Source organism: Gekko japonicus, unplaced genomic scaffold, assembly GCF_001447785.1.
Source record: "Gekko japonicus isolate JY-2015 unplaced genomic scaffold, Gekko_japonicus_V1.1 scaffold463, whole genome shotgun sequence".
Lineage (NCBI taxonomy): Eukaryota > Metazoa > Chordata > Lepidosauria > Squamata > Gekkonidae > Gekko > Gekko japonicus.
The window spans coordinates 703229-724125 of NW_015160224.1; the positions used below are offsets into that span (position 1 = coordinate 703229).

The 20897-nt window shown below is 50.5% G+C and overlaps 1 protein-coding gene across 1 annotated transcript in view; it reads left to right on the forward strand.

The window, feature by feature from the left end:
* ASS1 (argininosuccinate synthase 1) overlaps window positions 1–20897 on the forward strand; it is a 179718-nt gene that overhangs the window by 12300 nt on the left and 146521 nt on the right. The window contains exon 3 of the mRNA XM_015411491.1: window positions 4771–4959. Coding sequence (XP_015266977.1) covers window positions 4771–4959 — 189 coding nt within the window. The remainder of the gene's footprint in view (window positions 1–4770; window positions 4960–20897) is intronic.

The following is a 20897-nucleotide window of genomic DNA, read 5'->3' on the forward strand; positions in this document are numbered from 1 at the left end:
CCTTTCGGCTTTGGCCCAGCCGCTTCACTCTTTCTGGGGTTACTTGTACTTGCCCTCTGCTCTTCCCCAGTAGCATATTGGACACCTTCCGACCTGAGGGGCTCATCTTCCGGCGTCATATCTTTTAGCCTTTTGATACTGTCCATGGGGTTTTCTTGGCAAAGATACTGGAGTGGGTTTCCATTTCCTTCTCCAGGGGATCACACTTGGTTTGAGTTCTCTGCTGTGGCCTGTCCGTCTTGGGTGGCCCTCCATGGCATAGCCTACAGCCTCATCGAACCGCGCAAGCCCCCTCGCCACGACAAGGCAGTGATCCATGAGGGGGTTCCCCAACTTGGCACACGACAATTCCTCTAGGCCATTTCAGGTCAGGGAAAACTGTGCAGGGGGAAGGTTTATTTCCCCCTATCCATTCATGTCACAGCCCCAGTCCAAACTGGGCCCTGCTTGCACCCAGAAATGTGGGTATACGCTTCCCTGTGCATGCACACTTCTTCAGATACATTGAAATGGTTTTCCTCAAAGCTTACAGATAGGTGGGGAGAGGGTGGGTGGGGGTTAGTTGCCAGGAAGGGTTAGTTAGCGTCAAGATGCGGAAGTACCTGCCTGCTAAGGGCCACGGGATTCAAACGTCGTTCTCACGTCTGTTCATTAACTCTTGTATTTTCAGCCAACCCAGCTGTTCGAAAGCCCTATATGGCGAGTAGATAAATGGGTACCTGGCCTTAGTCGGTCAGGGGGGTACCCTCCCTTAGAAGAAGCGGAAGAACTGTGGCTCCAGAGAGAAAATAGCGGCACCGGTAACAACAATGGTGGCGAAACAGCGGCAGAAGCAGCGGTGAAGGGACGGCCCCCCCGGAACAATGACTGGTCGGAGGTCAGTAGCGGCGCGGCGTCGTTGGAGAGATTGGAGCCGGAAGGACGTAATCCCCATCGCCTACGTGCAGCAAACCCGACGAGCCAGCAGGGGCCGCTGTGGAAGCCAGCTAACTGAAGTCTCCCCTCTAAGAAAGAACTGCGCGAAGAGGCATGTGACCGCCTGGAAAAAGACGAAAGGAGAAGCAAGAACATCTGCGGAAAAAGCCTTCGGAGGGTATCTGGTAGGGTTCCCATCCCCCTGAATTTGTGGCCATAGTTAGGATTCTAGAAAGTGTGTGCACACATGATACTTTGTAAGCCGCCCAGAGCCCTTCGGGGGTGGGCGGGGTAAAAATCCCATATAATAATAATAATAATAATAATAATAATAATAATATTTATATGCTAATTTGCTGTCATTCACAGGTCTTACCAACTGCTTTAATCCAATCTCAGCTATACTTCTCCCCCAGTTACAGAAGAAGTGTGCCTGCACACAAAAGCTGACACCCAGAATTAAACTTTGTTGGTCTTAACGATGCCACGGGACTGAAACTTTGTTCTGTTGCTTCAGACCGTCATGGCTACCCCACCTGGATCTGTTTTAAATTCTGCAAGTACAGTTTTTGGCAGCCAGGAGGAGTAGCCAGTTCGGTAGATCACTGGCCACCTCCTGATGGGCCACACTTGGTCCTTTCTGGGTGAGATTCTTCCAAGGGATTCTGGGCGGATTGGGCTTGGTCACATCCCGCAAGGCTCTGATTTCGTTTTATTTCCTTTTGGTCTCACTTTTCCTCCATTGGCACCGTGTTCCCAGGCAGTGACAAGGCCCAAATCTGCTTTGTTTTTCATCAAAGGTGCCGCAAGGCGTGCCTTTGGACCGTTCCCTGTCCTTGTCGCATGAGCACACACTTGGGATCATTGAACACCGCTCACTTGATGCTGAATCTGTTAAAAGAGATCCTGACTGTGCACTTTTGCTTTGCAATCGTCAAGCTTTTTTGTCTACCAGGCTGTTCTGGTTATTAAAAAACATGTCAGATGGAGATCAGCTCACCCACGCCTTATGAAAACTCTACATTACACTACTAGGGCTGCAGACATTGTGGTTTGTAAAGTGCCGTTTGATCAAACCATGCTAGGTTGGGTTTTTTTTTATGATGTTCAAATGTAGACAGGTCAACCAGCCAGGATTTGCTGGTTTGCATCAAACTGGGATTTCAGAATGGGGTTTGTAGCTGATTTCTTAGCCGCAGTTTGTCATATTTGTGGTCTGTTTTGACATCTGACAAAGGGAGTTGTGACTCTCAGGAGCTTGTGCGCCTGCTGCAGTCCAACATATCTACCCGCCTGAAACCACAATTTGCGGCTGTTTGGCCCCAGAGGTGGGGGCAAGGTATGGGGGATATTTCTAGGAGACGGGTGGGAGGCAGGAGGCTGACACATGGGGTCTGTAGTATCCGGTCGATGGACTGGCACGTACTGCAGGTATCAGTCTTTAAAGAAACCACACTTTTATTGTGATGTCTGAATGCAGCCTAGATGTGCTTGTGGCTCAGGACATTCCCGCATTTTCATTTTCCTCTCTTGTAAGTTCCTGTTTCTTCGGGGCAGGGGAGGGGTCTGTCCCAAATGTGTTCTGCTCCCTCTAGTGGTCAATTCGATAATACTCCAATGTATGTCCAGCATATCTCCCTCCCTGCAGATATAAGCTGGTGTAGTATTGAATCAACCATTAGGGGGAGCAAAATACATGCGGAACTGAACCTCCCCCTTAAAGAAACAGGAACTTAGAAGCAACAGAAATGAGAGTGCAGAAAAGCCCACAAGTTGAACTGATTTGCCCACGATGAGAGCCTTTGCGGGGACACTTTAGTAGCTCCGGACACTGCCGTCTGCTCCTACCACAGTGCCTAAAAACCTCCACTTACTGATTCATGGCTGCTTCTCCATTGAGTCCTCCCCCCCAGATGGGGAGTGTCCACAAGACATTGTGCTCCTGCTGAGCAGAACTTCTGAGCAGCCCTGGACTGTCCAGTCTGGGCTTCACCAAAGGAACATGCTTTGCCTGCAGCCAACTGAGTTCCGCCTTGAAAAGGGCTTTGCTAAGGTCCATACAGGGTTGTGGATTGGTATATTATAGCCCGATCTCGGAAGCTAAGCAGGGTTGGCACTTGAATGGGAGACCACTAAAAAAGACTTTGCAGAGGAAGGCAGTAGCACACCACTTCTGCTTAACCGCTTGCCTTGCAAAACGTATGGAGTTGCCCAGGGGTCATTTCATAGAAAAAGAGGTGCAGGAGCTCATTAGCATAACTTATTAGCACAACTCATTTGCATATGCCACACACCCTGACATCACCGGAAGTCTGTCAGAAGGCAACACCCACCGCTCAGGCTCCACTGGACTGTTTTGGATTGCTAGCTATTGGGAAGGGGGGGAACGCGCAGATCTGCCCTCACAAAGGAGGGAGAGCTTGTACCTGAAGGCAGGAGGGGGGGTGCTCTGTAACGTACCTGGCTGCTTCTTGCTCCTCGTGGCCCAACTGAGGGCTGCTGGGAGCAGGGGGTGGGGCCTTTTGCATGTGCCCGCCCCCTGGGCTCCTTACTGCCGGAGTTCCGCTCCTGTGCGCTCCCACAGGAAATGACCCCTGGGGTTGCCACAAGTCACTTGACAGCACTCTATGAAACCCTGGCCCAGCTGGGAAGGGGAAAGGGGGGTTGCCGGGGAGGGGCAGGTGCTTCTGTTGCTAACTCCAGGTTGGGAAATTCCAGGAGATTTGGAGGGTGGAGCCAGGAGATGGTGGGGTTTAGGAGGAGGAGGAGGAGGAGGAGGAGGAGAAGAGATTGGATTTTTACCCCGCCCTTCACTCAGAGCAGTTTACAATGGGGAATCAAACCCAGGTCTCCAGATTAGAGTCTGCTGCTCTTAACCACGACACCAAACTGTGGGGGGGAAGGTGGGGTTTGGGGAGGGGACAGACCTCAGCATGGTGCAGTGCCATAGAGCTGATGCTCCAAAGCAGCCATTTGCTACCGTGGAACTGATCTCTGTGGTTTGGAGATCAGTTGTAATCCCAGGAGGATTCCAGGCCCCTCCTGGAGGTTGGCAAGGCTAGTGCTGGAAGAATGCAGGACTAGGGGGAGGGGCAGGAGTGAGAGGCTGCCAGTGGGGAGGGGTGTGTGCCAGTGCTCCCTCTAGACTCTGGGGTCTTGTGAGCAAAAATGCGATTTTGTGTGCTGCTGGCATTAAAGTTGTGAGCAAGTGATTTGGCTACTGCATGAATCAGTTTGTTTTGGAGCCCTCCTCCCTGAGCTGAGACAAAAATGTGTGAGATTGTGGAGTGGAGACTGGGGAGGGCAGCCAAGGCTCCCTCTAGGCTGTGGGGTCTTGTGAGCAAAAATGCGATTTTGTGTGCTGCTGGCATTAAAGTTGTGAGCAAGTGATTTGGCTACTGCATGAATCAGTTTGTTTTGGAGCCCTCCTCCCTGAGCTGAGACAAAAATGTGTGAGCCGGAGGCTAAAAAACTGTGAGCTAGCTCACACTAACTCGGCTGAGAGGGAACACTGGTGTGTGTGTGTGTGTGTACACTGTTACCGCGTGCTTCCATGCCACTTGCTGCTACTGCTGAAGTGGGAAACCTATTTCTGCATTAGGGTTGCCAATCTCCAGGTGGTGGCTGGAGATCCCCCACTATTACAACCAATCTCCAGGGGACAGAGATCAGCTCACCTGGAGAAAATGGCTGCTTTGGAAGGCAGACTTTATGGCATTCTACCCCGCTGAAGGCCCCCCCTCCCCAGGCTTCACCCACCAGATCTCCAGGAATTTCCCAACCCACAGTTGGCAACCGTAGCTCCAATAACAAGGGGATTACATCCAACCCTCTCCCTCTCGCCTCTGTTTTCAGATTTACATTGAAGATATTAGGCAAGAGTTTGTGGAAGAATTCATCTGGCCAGCTGTCCAAGCCAACGCCATCTATGAAGACCGCTACCTTCTTGGCACTCCCCTGGCCAGACCCTGCATTGCCCGGAAGCAGATGGAAATAGCTCAGAAGGAAGGAGCCCAGTATGTTTCCCACGGAGCCACTGGCAAGGTAGCACGCAACTCCCATGGCTTTCTTTAGGAACTCCAGCAGAGGCTGTGTTCGTGCCACAATGCAGGAGGAGGGCAGGAGAAAGTACTCGGGTTGCTGCGTGCATCTTATTGAGAGTTTCCGCTTCTTGAAAAATAGATTAGGTTTCTGGCCCTTAGGAGTGCAAAAAATCTGCAGTGTCAGAAAGCCAGGGAATGGATAAATGACATTTTTCTTGTTTGCGATATAGCTCCCCACGGCTAGCAAGCTAAAATAAATTATGCAAAACAGCTAATCTTACGGAATAAATTATTCAAAATAAGAGAAACTGCATGCAAGTTGGCGTGCTTTATTTCAGGTGGCAGAGCTCAGGGTGGCTTTTGTATTCGCATACAGAATCTAGACAAGCGTAGACATGTTAGGTCTCTGTTGAACTCACTCCGTTCTGTACCTGCCTGGAGAATTAAACGCGAGAGCAGAGGCCACGCCTGCTTTGTCGTGGTTGATGATCCAGTGCTATGTGAGAACTGGGAGCCTGGTTTCTTACTTTTTAAAAAAATGACGAAGTCAAGGATGTGGCGCTGAACTGGGCATGCAGGGCCTTTGGTATGCTGGGAAGGAAACCAGACGGGAGCTTCCGAGTCCCTGGTGAGGGAGCCCTGCAATGTGTTGAGGTCCAGAGAAGTAGACCTACTACAGGGTCTGAAGATCTCTCGGAGTTATAACCATTCCCCAGTTGGCAGAGATGATGGTTTCCCCTGGAGGAAGTGGCTGCTTTGGCGGGGGGGGGGCTCTCGAGCATCCCACCCTGCTGAGGTCCTTCCCCTCCACAGACTCAGCCCTCCCCAGGCTCCACCCCCCCAAAGGCTCCAGGAATTTCCCAGCCCGGAGTTGGCAACCCTCCTACAGTTTCATCCTCAGCGGAGCTGAAGGCAACAGGATTGAAAGAATGTGACTCTGCTTCGGATGGAGCTGTTACTCTGCAGCAGCCAAAACGGCCACAAAACTCTTCTGGCGCCTTAAAAACTTGTGGCAGAAGTTCCTCCACCCCCGAGAGGCACGATGGGGGCTTGTGTGTGCTTCAGGGGAAAGGCTTTCAAGATGGGCTGGGGAAAGGAGAGTGTTCTCTGAAATCTCCCATGTATTCTACAGCAGAGAAAGAGACAGTAGGGATGAGTTCCAGCGCATGGCATGGGGGGTGGGGAGTGAGCTGAGCCCCTTCTCAGCCCCCTCCCGTGCCCTCGGGGGCGGTCCCCAGCATCGAACTTGCAGCTGATGCCTCAGTCGCACCTCTGTGTGTCTCTAAGGGCTGTGGCCAACTGTAAGGTGTCGTTCAGCCCATGGAGACTGCTGCACAAGGTCTTTTAGTCGCTCTTCACAGTGAAGTGCTTTTAAGGCATTCCTTGTTCTCTGCGCTCACAAGCATTACTCCTCCCACGTGAAGACTGGTCCATTGGGGCAAATGGGGCAGTGCCCCCAAAACTCATGCTGCCCCCGCCTCCTGCCCCCTGCCTGCCTCCTTACTCTTCTTAGACAGGAGACTGCCACCACCTCCGTCCACTAGGGTGCCAGTGCGGCATGGGCCATGATGTCACTTCCAGGGGAAACCCAGATGTGACATTTTGCGTTACTCTAGGAATTGCCGGAAACTATGGTGAACCACAGAGGTTCTCAGTGATGCCTAGAGATGCATGATGTCACTTCTGGGTTCCCCTGGAAGAGATGGCACGCTACGTTTGACGCCAGTGTTTTTTTAAAAAATCCTCCCCCGAGGAGAGGAGCCAGGAGAGGAGGATCCCCATTAGGGGGGGGGGGTTTGGACTGCCAGCCCTGGCTTGGGAAATTCCTGGAGAGGTGGGGGTGGTGCATGGGGGGGCAGAGTTTAGGGAAGGGAGGGGAGGTAGGGTGTGGTGCCGTAGAGTGCACCTTCCAAAGTTGCCATTTCCTTCAAGGGTACTGACTTCTGCAGTGCGGAAAGCAGTTGTAATTCTGGGGAAACGCTCCGGCTTCCACCAGGAGGTTGGTAACCCTCCTGTGAGTGTATGTTTGCACAGGAATGCGTGCACATGCATCTCCTAATGAGCTCTCATTGCTGGAGAAGGACAAGAGATGTTTTTCTCTTGCTGTCTGGGGGCAAATGAAGAGAGGAAAAGAAGCCGAAATGTTGTCCTTCAGCTTTTCTTCTGAGAAGCCGATGGAGGGTGACGGAGGGAAACGTCTTCAGTAAACATTCAGGCGGGTACCTGAGTAGCACCTGATGGCACCTGGCAGGGTCATTTCGTAGAAAAAGAGCTAGGGGAACTCATTAGCATAACTCATTAGCATATGCCACACCCCCTGACATCACCGGAAGTGTGTCATAAGGCCACACACCCCGCCCCCAATAGCCCCGGCCGCCGCCGCCGGCCTTGCAGCTCCACTGCCGAGCCCCATGAGGGGCCCGGCGGTGGACCTGCAAGGCCGGCGGGAGTGCAAGGAAGCCCCGCGAAGGCCCTCCTTGGCCCCAGGAAGGCAGGGGTGGGGAGAGGCAGGGAGGAAGCAACTTACCCTCCCTCTTCTCCTGCCTCCTCCTGGCTGAATGAGGGCCGGAAGCGGGGCGGCCGGAAGCAGGGGGCAGGGCTTCGTCATGTGCCCCGCCCCCCGTACCTCACCCTGGGGAACTGCGATCCCCCACGTTCCCCCCGAAATGACCTCTGGCACCTGGTATTTTTGGCCACTGTGGGACCCAGAGTGTTTGGCTGGATGGGCCACTGGCTTGATTCAACATTGGCTCCTCTTATGTTCTTATGGGTAGCCATGCTGGTCTGAAGGTGCATGCACACGAGAGCTTATACTCAGAATTAAACTTTGTGGGTCTCAAAGGTGCCCCTGGACTCCAACGCTGTTCAGTAAATGTTCTTGAACATAATATGTAGCTCTGGAGACAGGCTGGAGTTTCCCCCGTGTTGTGTCCTGGAACCGCCATCAGGCAGTGGCCAGGCGAGCAGAGCTTGATTCCCAAAAGAACAAAAGGGACTAGGCTCCTAAGGTCCACTAGGGGAACCAATAGAAACCTTGGCGGGAGATTCAAACCCCCCAATGGAATCCAGGGGTGTTCCCTTGGAAATGTATATAGTTGGCCACTGGGCCGTTTGTTGTTGTCCTAAGTGTGAAAGTACTGAGTAGACGCGCGTTTCTTATGTCGTGGTCCGAGTCGTGACGTATCGAACCGAGTACTTTTCACCTCTCTCCTATTATAAACTTCCACAACCCAAAGAAAAGCTAACCTCTTTCAGGCTGCAGTCCCGGAGAGTGAATCCCCTTGAATACAGAAGGGCTTCCGGCCGATTAAACCGGCACGGGGTGGCACCGTTAGTGGCACGCCGAGAGCACATCCCACGTGCTTTGAATCCTTCCACCTCCTGGGAGGGAAGGTGCTGGGGCTCCCGAAAGGCTGTCCTCTGGAACCGGTTTCCGAGGGCAGCTGGGCTGGTCTATTGTGGGACACTCCAAGAGCTTCAGTCCAGCTTAGAGGCCAATAAGATTTTTTTTGGGGGGGGGCTGCGCTTTTGAGAGTTTAAGCTCCCTTCGTCAGATACAAGCAGGAACGGAGATCCTCGAGTCCTTCTGGCCCCATCTGAAGGTGGGAAGGGGGCTGGAAAGAGGTGACTCGGAATGCCAAGGGGTGCTGCACATTAGCATTTCTCCAGTGCACACTGTGCCTCTGCATCCGGACTCCTTTCTTTGCAACACCCCTCCCACCTTCTGACTGGGATAGAAGGACTCCAGGATCTCTATTCCTACTTGTATCTGATGGAGGGGAGCTTCCTGAAGGTTATCGCTGGACGTTACGGTGTTTAACTCTTCTTTATGGGATGTATCTCTCCTTATATATAATTGAATAGTGGGTGCCAAAGTTCTAATTCTAAAATGCACTCCCTTAGTGTATGGCTGATGGCACTGCTCCTCAGCATATATCGCCACCAATCAGAAGGCAAAGCCCAGGTCCCGCCCACACCACAACTGCTGCGACAACCTGGGCCCCCCCGCAAGGCAGTTGGAATGTCAGTTGCATATGGAACCTGCTGTATTCTGGTGGGGTGCAGGTCCCAGGTTCATGTTTTAAAAGCAGACTGACACTGTTTGCCCAAAGCCAGAGCACTCTCCCAGAGCCTCTTTCTAGATCCCGTTGTATTTATTTCCACAACGGGCCTTATTTCTAGTCTTTAATAAAATAGGTAGATTAGACTACTTAAACATAGGGTTTTGTTTGGTTTTGCACCAGTTTGTAATAGCAAAGTCCCCCGGGCCAAAAACCAATTCTGACTTCCGACTAATGCAGTAGTTGAGATTGTGAATTAGGCAGGACTGTGGTTTTCTGGCAGAGCAGAGAATCTCTATTCTTGATGCTTGGGGGGGGGGCAACAGCGGGAGGGCTTTTAGTGTCCTGGCCCCACTGCTGGACCTCCTGATGGCACCTGGCATTTTTGGCCAATGTATGACAGAGTGTTGGACTGAATGGGCCACTGGCCTGATCCAGCATTGGCTTCTCTTATGTTCTTATGTGTGTTGGAAATGTGTGACATGCAAGGTCTAGATTCCAGTCATTGGCCCCGGTCACACAGGCTGGAAAACGTGGGGGCGGGGGGAAGCGTGGCTGTTTGCCCTGGAGCAAAGTAAAGCGTGGCAGCCCGATCACACGTCCTGTCGAGTTCCCATGGTTAGGCCGTTAGGTGCCGATCACACGGCTATCCTGAAGTGCGGCAAAGAAGCGGCGTAATCACACTGGCAATTGCTAGGCGCCACTTCTTTGGCAAACGGGAAGTTTTTTCCCCTCACCGACGTTTGTGCATGCGCCATTGGACGTTTGTGCGCATCTTGTGGAGACTAAAAAAAACCCATCCAGTTTGCGATGGGACATGGACGGGCGCCGGATGCCACGGAATTCAAGTGAAAACATGATCAGACGCCGGCCCCTGCCCTGCGGTTTCCGGAAACTAGTGCACTTTCTGCAGTAGTTTTTTACTCTGCATCTTCGGTGGGAAGCCACGGGTTAGCCACGGGTGCACTATGCTTCCCAGATGTTGCGGTGTGATCACGCACTGAAAATCCGCCTGTCATTCGTGTCTTTAGCGCGGCAACTTCTCTGTGTGAACGGGGCCATTATAGGATTAATCTGTTCCACCTTCTGTATTATTGTTTAGACTGACCTGGAAGGAAAACTTGGCTCAGAGCCAATGGGAAGACAGCCCGGGAAAATCTAAGTCTGTTTACTAGCAATCCCTGGTTACTGTGTTCAGGTGACTTCCTTCTAGGGATCAAGAAGAAGGAGAAACTCCATTGTGTGTGACCATGTGTCTGTAGCTGTAAAGATATGACAGTGTAGCTCTTTTGTTTTGTAGCTTTTCATGCGGACCCTTCCCTTAGAAATAAAGCTTTTTCATAGAAAGAAATGTCTCCTCTCCACTGAAGCAAAGATCCATTGCAAACTCAGTATTTACGTATTTTTGCCTATTTTCCCAACAACATAGAGCTCCGTTTATACCAACTGACTTTCGGCTACTGTGAGGGCTGGAAATATTTGAAGACTGGAGTTTTCCTAAAAGCACTCAAAGTTCTCCACTGTCAGCATTTGGCAGGGAGGGAGGAGGAAAGTTGCCTCTTTGACCCATCCCCAGGACAGAGTTCGAGAAGACTTGATGTTGTGGCTGACATCTCTTGGCCATCTATTTTCTTCCTGTGTTAAAAATTAGTTAAACTGTTTTCGGGCAAAGGAGAGAGTCCGTTCACTGTCCTGTCCATGCCACTGAAAATGGTTTTAGTTGACTAGTTTTTATGAGGTGCAGCCCAGGGCCCGTGGAGGCAAGAGGCGGCTGGGAGGTCCATGACCTGATCACCTTGTGTGTTTTGTGTGTTTTAAATTCAGATTATCGTTCCCAAAAGATCCTGTTCAGATCAGGCTGATGTGGGGGAAAATGGGGTGTCAGTGGGCGACAGACTCAGGTGTCCAAGCGGAGCTGTCTCTGTCAGCTGGGGAAGCTCTTTGAGACTCTGCAGCAGGACATGGGGGAAGGGAAGGGAGTGCAGGTGGAAGAGCCCCGCCCCCTCCCAAGCAGCCCTTGATCTCCAAGGAAGGGATCTCTGCAGTCTGGACATCAGCGGCCATTCTGGGAGACCCTCCCCCGCTTATTCCGTGACCTCCCAGAGTGACAAATCACTTATTTATTATTTATTTAAAACATTGATTCCACTTATCCTGGAGAAAATGGCTGCTACGGAAGGTGGACGACATGGCACTAGACCCTACTATGGATGCCGGCCTCCAGGTGGGACCCGGGGATCCCCCTGGCATTACAGCTCACCTCCAGACGACAGAGATCAGTCCCCCTGGAGAACATGGATGCTTGGGAGGGGGGACTCTGTGGTATTCTACTCCACTGAGGTCTCCCCAGGCTCCACCTCCAAATCCCCAGGCATTTCCCAACCTGGATCTGGTAACTCTACGCAGGGGTCATTTTGCAGAAAAAGAGGTGCAGGAGCTCATTAGCATAGCTTATTCGCATGACTTATTTGCATATGCCACACCCCCTGACATCACCGGAAGTGTGTCACAAGGCAACACCCACTGCTCAGGCTCCACTGGGCGATTTTGGATTGCTAGCTATTGGGGGGGGGGTGGGAGGAACGTGCAGATCTGTCCTCCCAGAGGAGGGAGAGCTTGTACCTGAATAAAACTTGGCCTTAAAGGACACTGGACTGTTTTGGACTGGGGGGCGGGTGGCGGAGGGCTCTGCAACTTACCTGGCTGCTTCTTGCTCATCATGGCCCAACTGAAGGCTGCTGGGAGAAGGGGGTGGGGCTTGTTGCATGTGCCCGCCCCCTGGGCTCCTTACTGCCGGAGCTCCGCTCCTGTGTGCTCCCGCAGGAAACGACCCCTGACTCTATGGAGGGGGGCTGGCACCCCCACTCTCTCAGGCTCCACCCTTGGATCCCCAGGTGTTTCCAACCCAAAGCTGCCAACCCCACCCACGCAGCAGGCGGAGCCAAGCCCCCACTGTCCCATGGCAGCCCTGCAGGCACTGCTTGGCTCAACTTGGTCTGGGTCACTAGCTGCCCTCTAAGGCAGTGGGCCCTCCAGGGACCATCCCAGTGAGCTCATTGAGTAATGTCAAAGGAATTATATATGATGTGTTTATATACTGTTCTTAATATACCAATAAAAATATTTATTAAAAAAAAAAAAGAGCTAGTCCTCCCCAGAGTTTAATTCTTCTGCCTCTGCACAGTTTAGCTAGTTGTCACTGCTCTTACTGTTTTGGAAGGGGAAAAAACGGGCAACATTTTTCCAAGGCGTAAAACACGGAGTGTGGGAGACTTCAGCCTCTCCGTCCCTTATTGTGTGGTCTGATCTGAATTTGCTATTGCTAGTTTTTGTTTTTTAAAAAACCTATTTGGAAGATCCAGTTGCAGATTTCCCAAAGACCAATTTCACACAAGAGCTACGCCGCAGTTGCGCCTCTCTTTGCCACGCTTCTGTTGGTCACTTTCCCACTTAAAGCCGCGAGGCCGCATTTTGAAGCTTCACCTGATTTTCCCCACGGTTTCGTGATCCTGTTTTTTGAGGATCACGAAACTGCGGGGGAAATCGGGCAAAGCCACGGGTCAAAACGTGGCCGCGCAACTTCGAGTGGGAAAGTGACCAATAGAAGCAGGGCAAAGGGAGGCGCGACCGTGGCGCAGCTCTTGTGTGAAATCAGTCAAAGTCTTGTCTAGTTAAACCCTGAGTGACTCTTAAATAAGCCTTTATTGTAAAAAAAATGTAAATGGCAAGGAACCTGGTATCCAAGCAGAGGGAAATTATATTTTTTTCAGGGCAAAAATACTTTGCAGGAGAATTACACGAAGTTGCACTTCTGTCTCAGGATTATCAATCACATCTTGATCCTACTCTTCTTACAACCAGCAGGTGCTTATATGTTTTATTCTTGTAACAGCCCTGTGAGGTAGGTTAGGCTGAGACTATAATTGGTCCAAGCTCACCCAGGGAGTTTTGGGGGAAGTGGGGATTTGAACACAAATCTGCCCAGCCAGTCTGTTACTTTGAGGAAAGAGCCGAGGAGCACCTTCAGGAGTAACAGAATTGGTGGCAGGGGAGGAGCTTTTGTGAGTCACGGCTCACTTCTTTGGATACAGCTAGAATGGGAGTCTATCTGGCTCTATATCTTAGATAGAAGGATGGATGGACTCCCATTCTAGCTGCATCTGAAGAAGTGAGCCGTGACTCACGAGAGCCGTGACTCACGAGAGGAGAGGAAGGGAAGGAGATTGTAAACTCCTTAAAGTAGAGAAAAATGGGGTATAAAACCCAAGGCTGCAGTCACATACACTAAATAATCCACTTTCAGTCCACTTTCAATGCACTTCCCAACTGGATTTTATTGTGTGAACTGGCAAAATCCAGTTAGAAAGTGCATTGAAAGTGGATTATTTAGTCTGTGTGATTGCATCCCAACTCTTCTTCTTCTTTTCCTCCTCCTCCTCCTTTTTCTTCTCTTCCTTCTCTGCTGAGCTCCCTCCCCTTTCTCACTCTGCCCTCCATAGCCCCCACCCAAAAATCTCCAGGAATTTCCCAAGTCAGAACTGGCACCCCTATGGAGAAGGGTGAAACTGCGAGCAACATTTCGGGGAGACTCACGGAAGCATTCCAAGGGCCTTTGGCTCTCTACTGGGTACCTGAAGTGTCCTCAGCTGCAGTGACCGAATGTCCCCTGCTCTGTCACTGGTTTTCTGCTTTTTGCAATTGCCTGTGCAGATTTGTTTTTACTGGTTCTCAGGGGTCATTTCCTGCCGGAGTGCCCTGGAGCGGCGCTCTGGCAGTAAGGAGCCCGGGCCCCACCCCCACCCACTGAGAGACTTGGGGGGGGTTTAAATTCCTGGGTTCCCTGCTCCATCTTCTCCAGGTGCCCTGCAGCTGTGGGGCACCTGGAGAAGATCAGGCAGGGAACCCAGGCATGTCTGCCTCCCTGCCCTTCCCGTCTCCAGCCAGCCCGCCCTGGTGGGTTGGCTGGAGAGGGGAAGGGGAGGTGGGCAGATATGCCTGCCTTTCCCCCTGAGCCTCTCCGCTTTTGCCGAGAGACTCAGGAAGGGGGGGGATTTAAACTCATTTGCATATTCCTTAACTCATTTTAAACATGCCTGCCCTTTGACAGGGGGTGTGGCATGTGCAAATGAGTTATGCAAACAAGCTCCTGCACCTCTTTTTCTAGGAAATGACCCCTGCTGGTACTCAAGTATGTTTTTAGAAACCGAGAAAACAGGAGAGTGAAGAAACAGTGATGACGCAGCTCTCTGGCAAGGGATGGTCACTGCCTCACCTTCCCTCCAGGAGTTTGCGATCCATCATTATTTATTAGATTCCGGTGGGCAACCATGTTGGTCTGAAGCCGGAGAACAAAGTCTGGGCCCAGGGGGACCTTTGAGACCAGAAAATGTTTATTCAAGGTATATAAAAGGTATTCAGTGAATAAAACTTTGTTGGTCTTAAAGGTGCCCCTGGACCCAGACTTTGTCTTTTCGTTATTTATTAGTTGGAGTCAATACCCAGGAGTGCAGAGGGGAAGCTACATCTGCCCTTGCTTGGGTGGGCTGGCCTCGAAGGAGCAGATCACAAAGACTCAGTGTCTGGGTCAGAGTCTCCTTGCATATCTCTGGGGATGCGATAAGTGCTGAGTCGTGGCTTATTTTTTCACCCTTTGTTTATTTGGGTGGGGGCTGGAAAGTGCCGGGAAGTTGCAGCCAACTTATGGCGGCCCCCTCAAGGGGTTTTCAAGGCAAGGGAATGTCCAGAGGTGGTTTGCCATTTGCCGGCCCCTGCATAGCAACCCTCCTGGGCTTCCTTGGTGGTCTCTTATCCACGTTCTAACCAAGACCAACGTTGCTTGGCTTCCAAGGTCTGATGAGGTCAGGTTAGCCTGGCCCTGTTGATTTGGGGGCAGTCGTGCTTAACACTGGCATTTGTGTTAATGCCCAATGGCATTAAGAATCAGAATCACTGCTGGGACTGGGGATGTCTTGGGTCTGGCAAAGGCTCCTTCTGCTGAAAGATGGCTTCTCTGCTACCAGAATGGATCCATCCTAAAGTTCCCCCCCATCATTGTAGCACCCCAACTGGTGCTAGGGTTGCCAGGTCCCCCCCGTCTACAGGCAGGGGATGGGGGTGAGGTTGCCAGACCCAGGTTAGGAAACTCCTGGAAATTTGGCGATGGAGTCTGGAGAGGACAGGGACTTCCGTGGGGTACCATGCCCTTGTTGGCATCTGTAAATTAAATGTCATGCGAGATCTGAGAGCTCAACCCTCCTGGGCTTCCTTGGTGGTCTCTTATCCACGTTCTAACCAAGACCAACGTTGCTTGGCTTCCAAGGTCTGATGAGGTCAGGTTAGCCTGGCCCTGTTGATTTGGGGGCAGTCGTGCTTAACACTGGCATTTGTGTTAATGCCCAATGGCATTAAGAATCAGAATCACTGCTGGGACTGGGGATGTCTTGGGTCTGGCAAAGGCTCCTTCTGCTGAAAGATGGCTTCTCTGCTACCAGAATGGATCCATCCTAAAGTTCCCCCCCATCATTGTAGCACCCCAACTGGTGCTAGGGTTGCCAGGTCCCCCCCGTCTACAGGCAGGGGATGGGGGTGAGGTTGCCAGACCCAGGTTAGGAAACTCCTGGAAATTTGGCGATGGAGTCTGGAGAGGACAGGGACTTCCGTGGGGTACCATGCCCTTGTTGGCATCTGCAAATTAAATGTCATGCGAGATCTGAGAGCTCTAAATGACAGTTCTACAGTCACATGATGAACTGGTTGCATCAGCCTGCTGAGGATGTCACCCTGACTCGGCATCTGTTCAGTGATTGGCTGTGCACATGTATATATTCAGGACAGTTCTTACTGACTGGTGCCTATGTGGTTACCTATTGCCTGGCGAAGCATTTTCTTGGAGTGGAAGCCGAATGCTAAGCCTTATTGGACTGTGTAAAGACTGTAAATAAATTGTATATAGCTCTGCACAAAAGCAGTGTGTGCAGCACTTCTTTATTTCAAACACCGGCAGCCCTAGAGTCCCCCCCCTCCAAAACATCCATTCTTTCCAGAAGATCTGATCTCTGTATTCTGGAGATGAGATGTAATTCTGGAAGATCCCCAGGTCCCACCAGGAAGCTGGCATCCACAGCTAGTGTTCAGAGAGATGCTACTTTATGGCTGTTGCAGTTTTCTGGAAAGTTGCATGCTAAGCATTCGTCCACTAGAGGGAGCCAGACTCCCATATTTTAAAACCCAGTCCTGACTACTAGTTTGCTGACTCAGGAGTTTGTTGGTCCAGGAAGCAGAATTCTCCTGCAGGGGCAGAGAGAGACCACAGAACAGGCAGTAAGAGTTTCAGAAGTGCAAATGCTGTGTAATGTAAATAAGAAAAGGTCCCAGGAGAACGATGGCGGGAATAACTGCTGGTCCTTAGAGTTTTGGTGCTAGTGCAGCAGTTCTCCAGAGGAACTTCTGGTATGCTGTATGAAACAAATGAAGTAATTGGCAACTCCCACAGACCTCAAAGCCCATAACTACAGAAGAGGCTGCCTGCTGCCTCTCTGCATGAATCACTGCTCTGGCCTTGTTTTCTGCCTTCCAAATCAGTTTCTGCTGGGTACAGACTATCTCACCCTATCACTGCATCTGGCATGACTCGAATATTTTGTCACTTCTTCTCCAATGGAATGACTTGTCCTCCAAGGAGGTGGCCACGTGTCTCTGTATGAGTTAAGTCACTGTTCAGGGCTTGCTTCTGTTTATGGAAGAGATGTTCCCAGATTAGCAACCCACATAGAAATGGGGTGGATTCTCCACAGGTGGGTAGTTCTTAGAGTTATATACTTTACAAGTAAAGCGCTATGCTCAGGATTATTAGGAAAGGAACTGGTATTTTTGGCCACCTGGTATTTTTGGCACCTGGTATTTTTGGTCACTGTGTGACAGAGTGTTGGACTGGATGGGCCATTGGCCTGATCTGACATTGGCTTCTCTTATGTTCTTATGGTATATGTATGAATATTATGTAAATTTTTTAAAGCAGAAAGCTGTGTGCCTTGGCTACCAGACAGGCGGAAAAGATGAGTTAAGGAGGTAGCATTCTGCTGTTCCTATAGCCAGCCCCTGACGATAGAATTCTGTAATGGAGAAACTTTAAAATGAATTATCCCACTAGTCTGTCCCAGGAGAAGAGCAATTATTCCTTCTGATTTCTCTGTTCTTGTGTGAGCCGAGTCCTTGAAAGCTATGGTTGGCTGCCCAAATCATTTAAAACAATGGTGATTTTGGAAAAGGAGAAAACTGTCATTTTTATTCTGCATTTCAATATAACAAGTTCTTACAGTTCAACTAGCACGTATAAGGTATTTATGGGGGGGGGACCAAATAGCATTTTGTTCAAAAGCCAGCATCATCAGTTCTGGGAAAGGCATATGGTTTTGTTTGGATGCTTTCTTTGGCTGTCTTCAGAAATGCAGCAAAACCAGGCTTTGAGCTTCCAAATAAGCCCTTTTCAGGTGTGATTGATAGATATCTCAGTTTATTGTTAATATGGTTCAAGACCAGCACGAAATCAGTTAAGACATCATTTTAAGACCGTATAAATATAAATATACAGTATACAATTTAAAAAGTTTAAATTTAAAAATAAAAAAAACATTACAGATTACCACATCTGATTATTAGAATTCAACTGCACCCCTTAATTGCTTCCTTGAGCATTTACAAGCCACCACAAAAAAATCTGGCACAAGATAATGTTGTCTGAGTCTTTGCGCCTGATAGAAACTTCCTAATAACTTCTGTGACCAGAATAGAACAGACCAGAGACCTACCAAGCAAAGGTAAAATCAACTCTGCCCGAATCTCCTGGTAGAAACGGCAGGATAGCAGGGCAGCCTCAGTTGTCCTAGTCTTCCCATCCCCACAGGGTCAAACCCTCTCCAACAATGGAGTCTTCCTAGACAGACAGACAGACAGACAGGGAGAACACACTCCATACAACCCTCCCAGTATGCATAATTGTCATTTTGTCTGTAAGAGACACTGTACATATTTTTAGCCTTGGTAGATAGAGCTTCCAGGCTTAGAACAGAGAAACCAGGGTTTAGAGCTGCCCTGGGAGTTAGAGCAGTTCCTCAGTGGAACAGGCTTCCTCATGAGGTGGTGGGCTCTCCTTCTTTGGAGGCTTTCAAAGAGAGGCTAGGTGGCCATCTGACAGCTGTGCTAATTGTGTGAACTTAGGCAGATCACAAGGGTTGCTTTAATGCCAGTCGCTCACCAAGTAGAATTTTTGCTCACAGGACTCCATACCTTAGAGGGAACATTGGTCACGGCAGTAGGTTGCAAATGCAGATATTGCACCAAACTGTAGTTACTATGAACCAGGGCTGCATCTGTCCACTGTTGGATCCTGTGCTATCGTTGGACTGCAGCTTGCATGAACAAGACCGTCCTGTTCTGAAGGACTGCTCCAGGGCATCATTAGTGCAGAAGATCCCTTCCAACTCTATGATTCTATGCTGCCCTCTTGCCATTCAGCTTCGCAAATTCACCCCCATTCCTGTGGTGCAGCAACAGCCAGGGGCAAAAATAATGGTCACACGGCAGTAGGTTGCAAATGCAGATAGTGCACCAAACTGTAGTTACTATGAACCAGGGCTGCATCTGTCCACTGTTGGATCCTGTGCTATCGTTGGACTGCAGCTTGCATGAACAAGACCGTCCTGTTCTGAAGGACTGCTCCAGGGCATCGTTAGTGCAGAATGGGACAAGGTGTGGACGCAAGCCAGGGATTGCAAATCCACTTCACACCATGGTTTCTGTTTCTGGTTTCCCAGCCACTCTCAAACCTGGTCTTGCCAGTTCTGTAATGGAGAGTTCTAGTGTTATGTGAAGCTTGTTTGACTGTGGGTAGCTGTGGGGTCACAAACACCACGAGGCCCTGGCTGGCAGGGGACATCCCCTCCCTCACGTGGGAGCTACAACTCGGGCCCTCTTCTCAGCCCCTGTTTCCTCAGCATGAACAGCAGTAGAGGCTTCGATAGACTCCCCTTCCTGTCTGTCAAGATCAAGGGTTACAAGGCACAGGGAAGGGGCTTTCATAGGGCTGCCAACCTCCAGGGGGTGGCTGGAGATCTCCTGAGATTACAACTGATCCCCAGGCGACAGAGATCCAGTCCCCTGGAGAAGATGGCTGCGGTAGAAGGTGCACTCTGGGGCATTTGATCCCTTCCCAGACCCTGCCCTCCAAATCTCCCCCCCCCAAGTCTCCAGGTATTTCCCAACCCGGAGCTGGCAACCCTGGGCTTTTGGGAAGTGGCAGATCTGGGCGTGACCCTACCCAGGTCCGCTCAGCAGATTGCTGACAGGAGATTGCTTTGGGACTTCCAAGCCCAGCAAGCTTAGCAATGAATTGCCCAACCTAAAGGGCCTCCCAGGAGCCACTGGTTGCCCCACTGGGAGAACTTATTGGCCTGGATAGGGAAATATCCATTCCCTGAGGCCCTTTCTGGTCACAGAAAGGGTATCGGGGTGGGGGGTTGAGATCCCTCTCCTTTGGTGCCAAGGTGTTGGTCCCAGTCAGGTCCCCCCATGGCTGGGAGCTGTCCCCAGCATGGACCTGCCCAAACACTTTGACTGAGAGGACCCGGGTGTGGACTCTGGGACTGTGCCGCGTGGAGCTAGTCTGGGAGCTGCACTGTCAGTTGGCGTGGTTGCCCAGCCACGTTTGTTTGTTTTTGTTTTTTAAAAAGGCTGGACTTCAACTGGGCACATGGATAATCTAGCACAGTTGCAGAGGTTAAAGTATCCACCTAAGATCTGGGGAGACCCGGATTCAAATCCCCACTTGTGTGACGGAAGCTGGCTGGGTGACCTTGGGCCAGTCACGCACTCTCAGCCCAGCCTACCCCACAGGGTTCTTGTGAGGATTAAATGGGGAAGAGGAGGAGGATGTAAACTGCATTGGGTCCCTGTTGGGGAGGATGGGAGGATATAATAAAGTTAAAAAAAGTAAATAAATGAAATTTATTTGATCTTGATAGATAGGAACATGCATCTACGTGGAGGGAAGTCTCAAGTGGAGTGCCACAGGGCTCGGTCCTAGGCCCGGTGTTGTTCAATGTTTTTATAAATGACCTGGAGGAAGACATAGAGGGGATGCTTATCAAATTTGCAGGTGACACGAAGCTGGGTGGGATTGCTAATTCTAGAGAAGACGGAGTCAGGATTCAAAATGACCTAGATAGGCTGGAACAGTGGGCTGAGACAAATAAAATGAATTTCAATAGAGAGAAGTGCAAAGTCCTACACTTAGGTACAAAAAATCAAAGGCACAGATATAGAATGGGAGGGACTTGGCTTGACAGCAGCACATGTGAAAGTGATCTAGGTGTTCTGGTTGATCACAAGCTAAACATGAGCCTGCAGTGCGATGTGGCTGTGAAGAAAGCTAGTGCAATCTTAGGATGCATTAACAGAAGAATTGTGTCCAGATCACGGGAGGTGGTAGTTCCACTCTATTCTGCTATGGTCAGGCCTCACTTGGAGTCCTGTGTCCAGTTTTGGGCAACACAGTTCAGGAAGGCTGTTGACAAGCTCGAGTGTGTCCAGAAGAGGGCAACCAGGATGGTTGAGAGGGTTGGAATCCAAGTTTATGAGGAAAGGCTGAAAGAGTTGGGTTTGTTTAGTCTGGGAAAGAGAAGGCTTAGAGGGAACATGATTGCCGTCTTCAAGTATTTGAAGGGCTGTCATGTAGAAGATGGAGCAGATCTATTCTCTCTTGCTCCGGATTGCAAGACTAGATCTAATGGGTGGAAATTACAAGTGAATCGATACCGGCTAAATATCAGGACAAACTTCCTAACTGTAAGAGTGGTTGAACAGTGGAACAGACTGCCTCGGG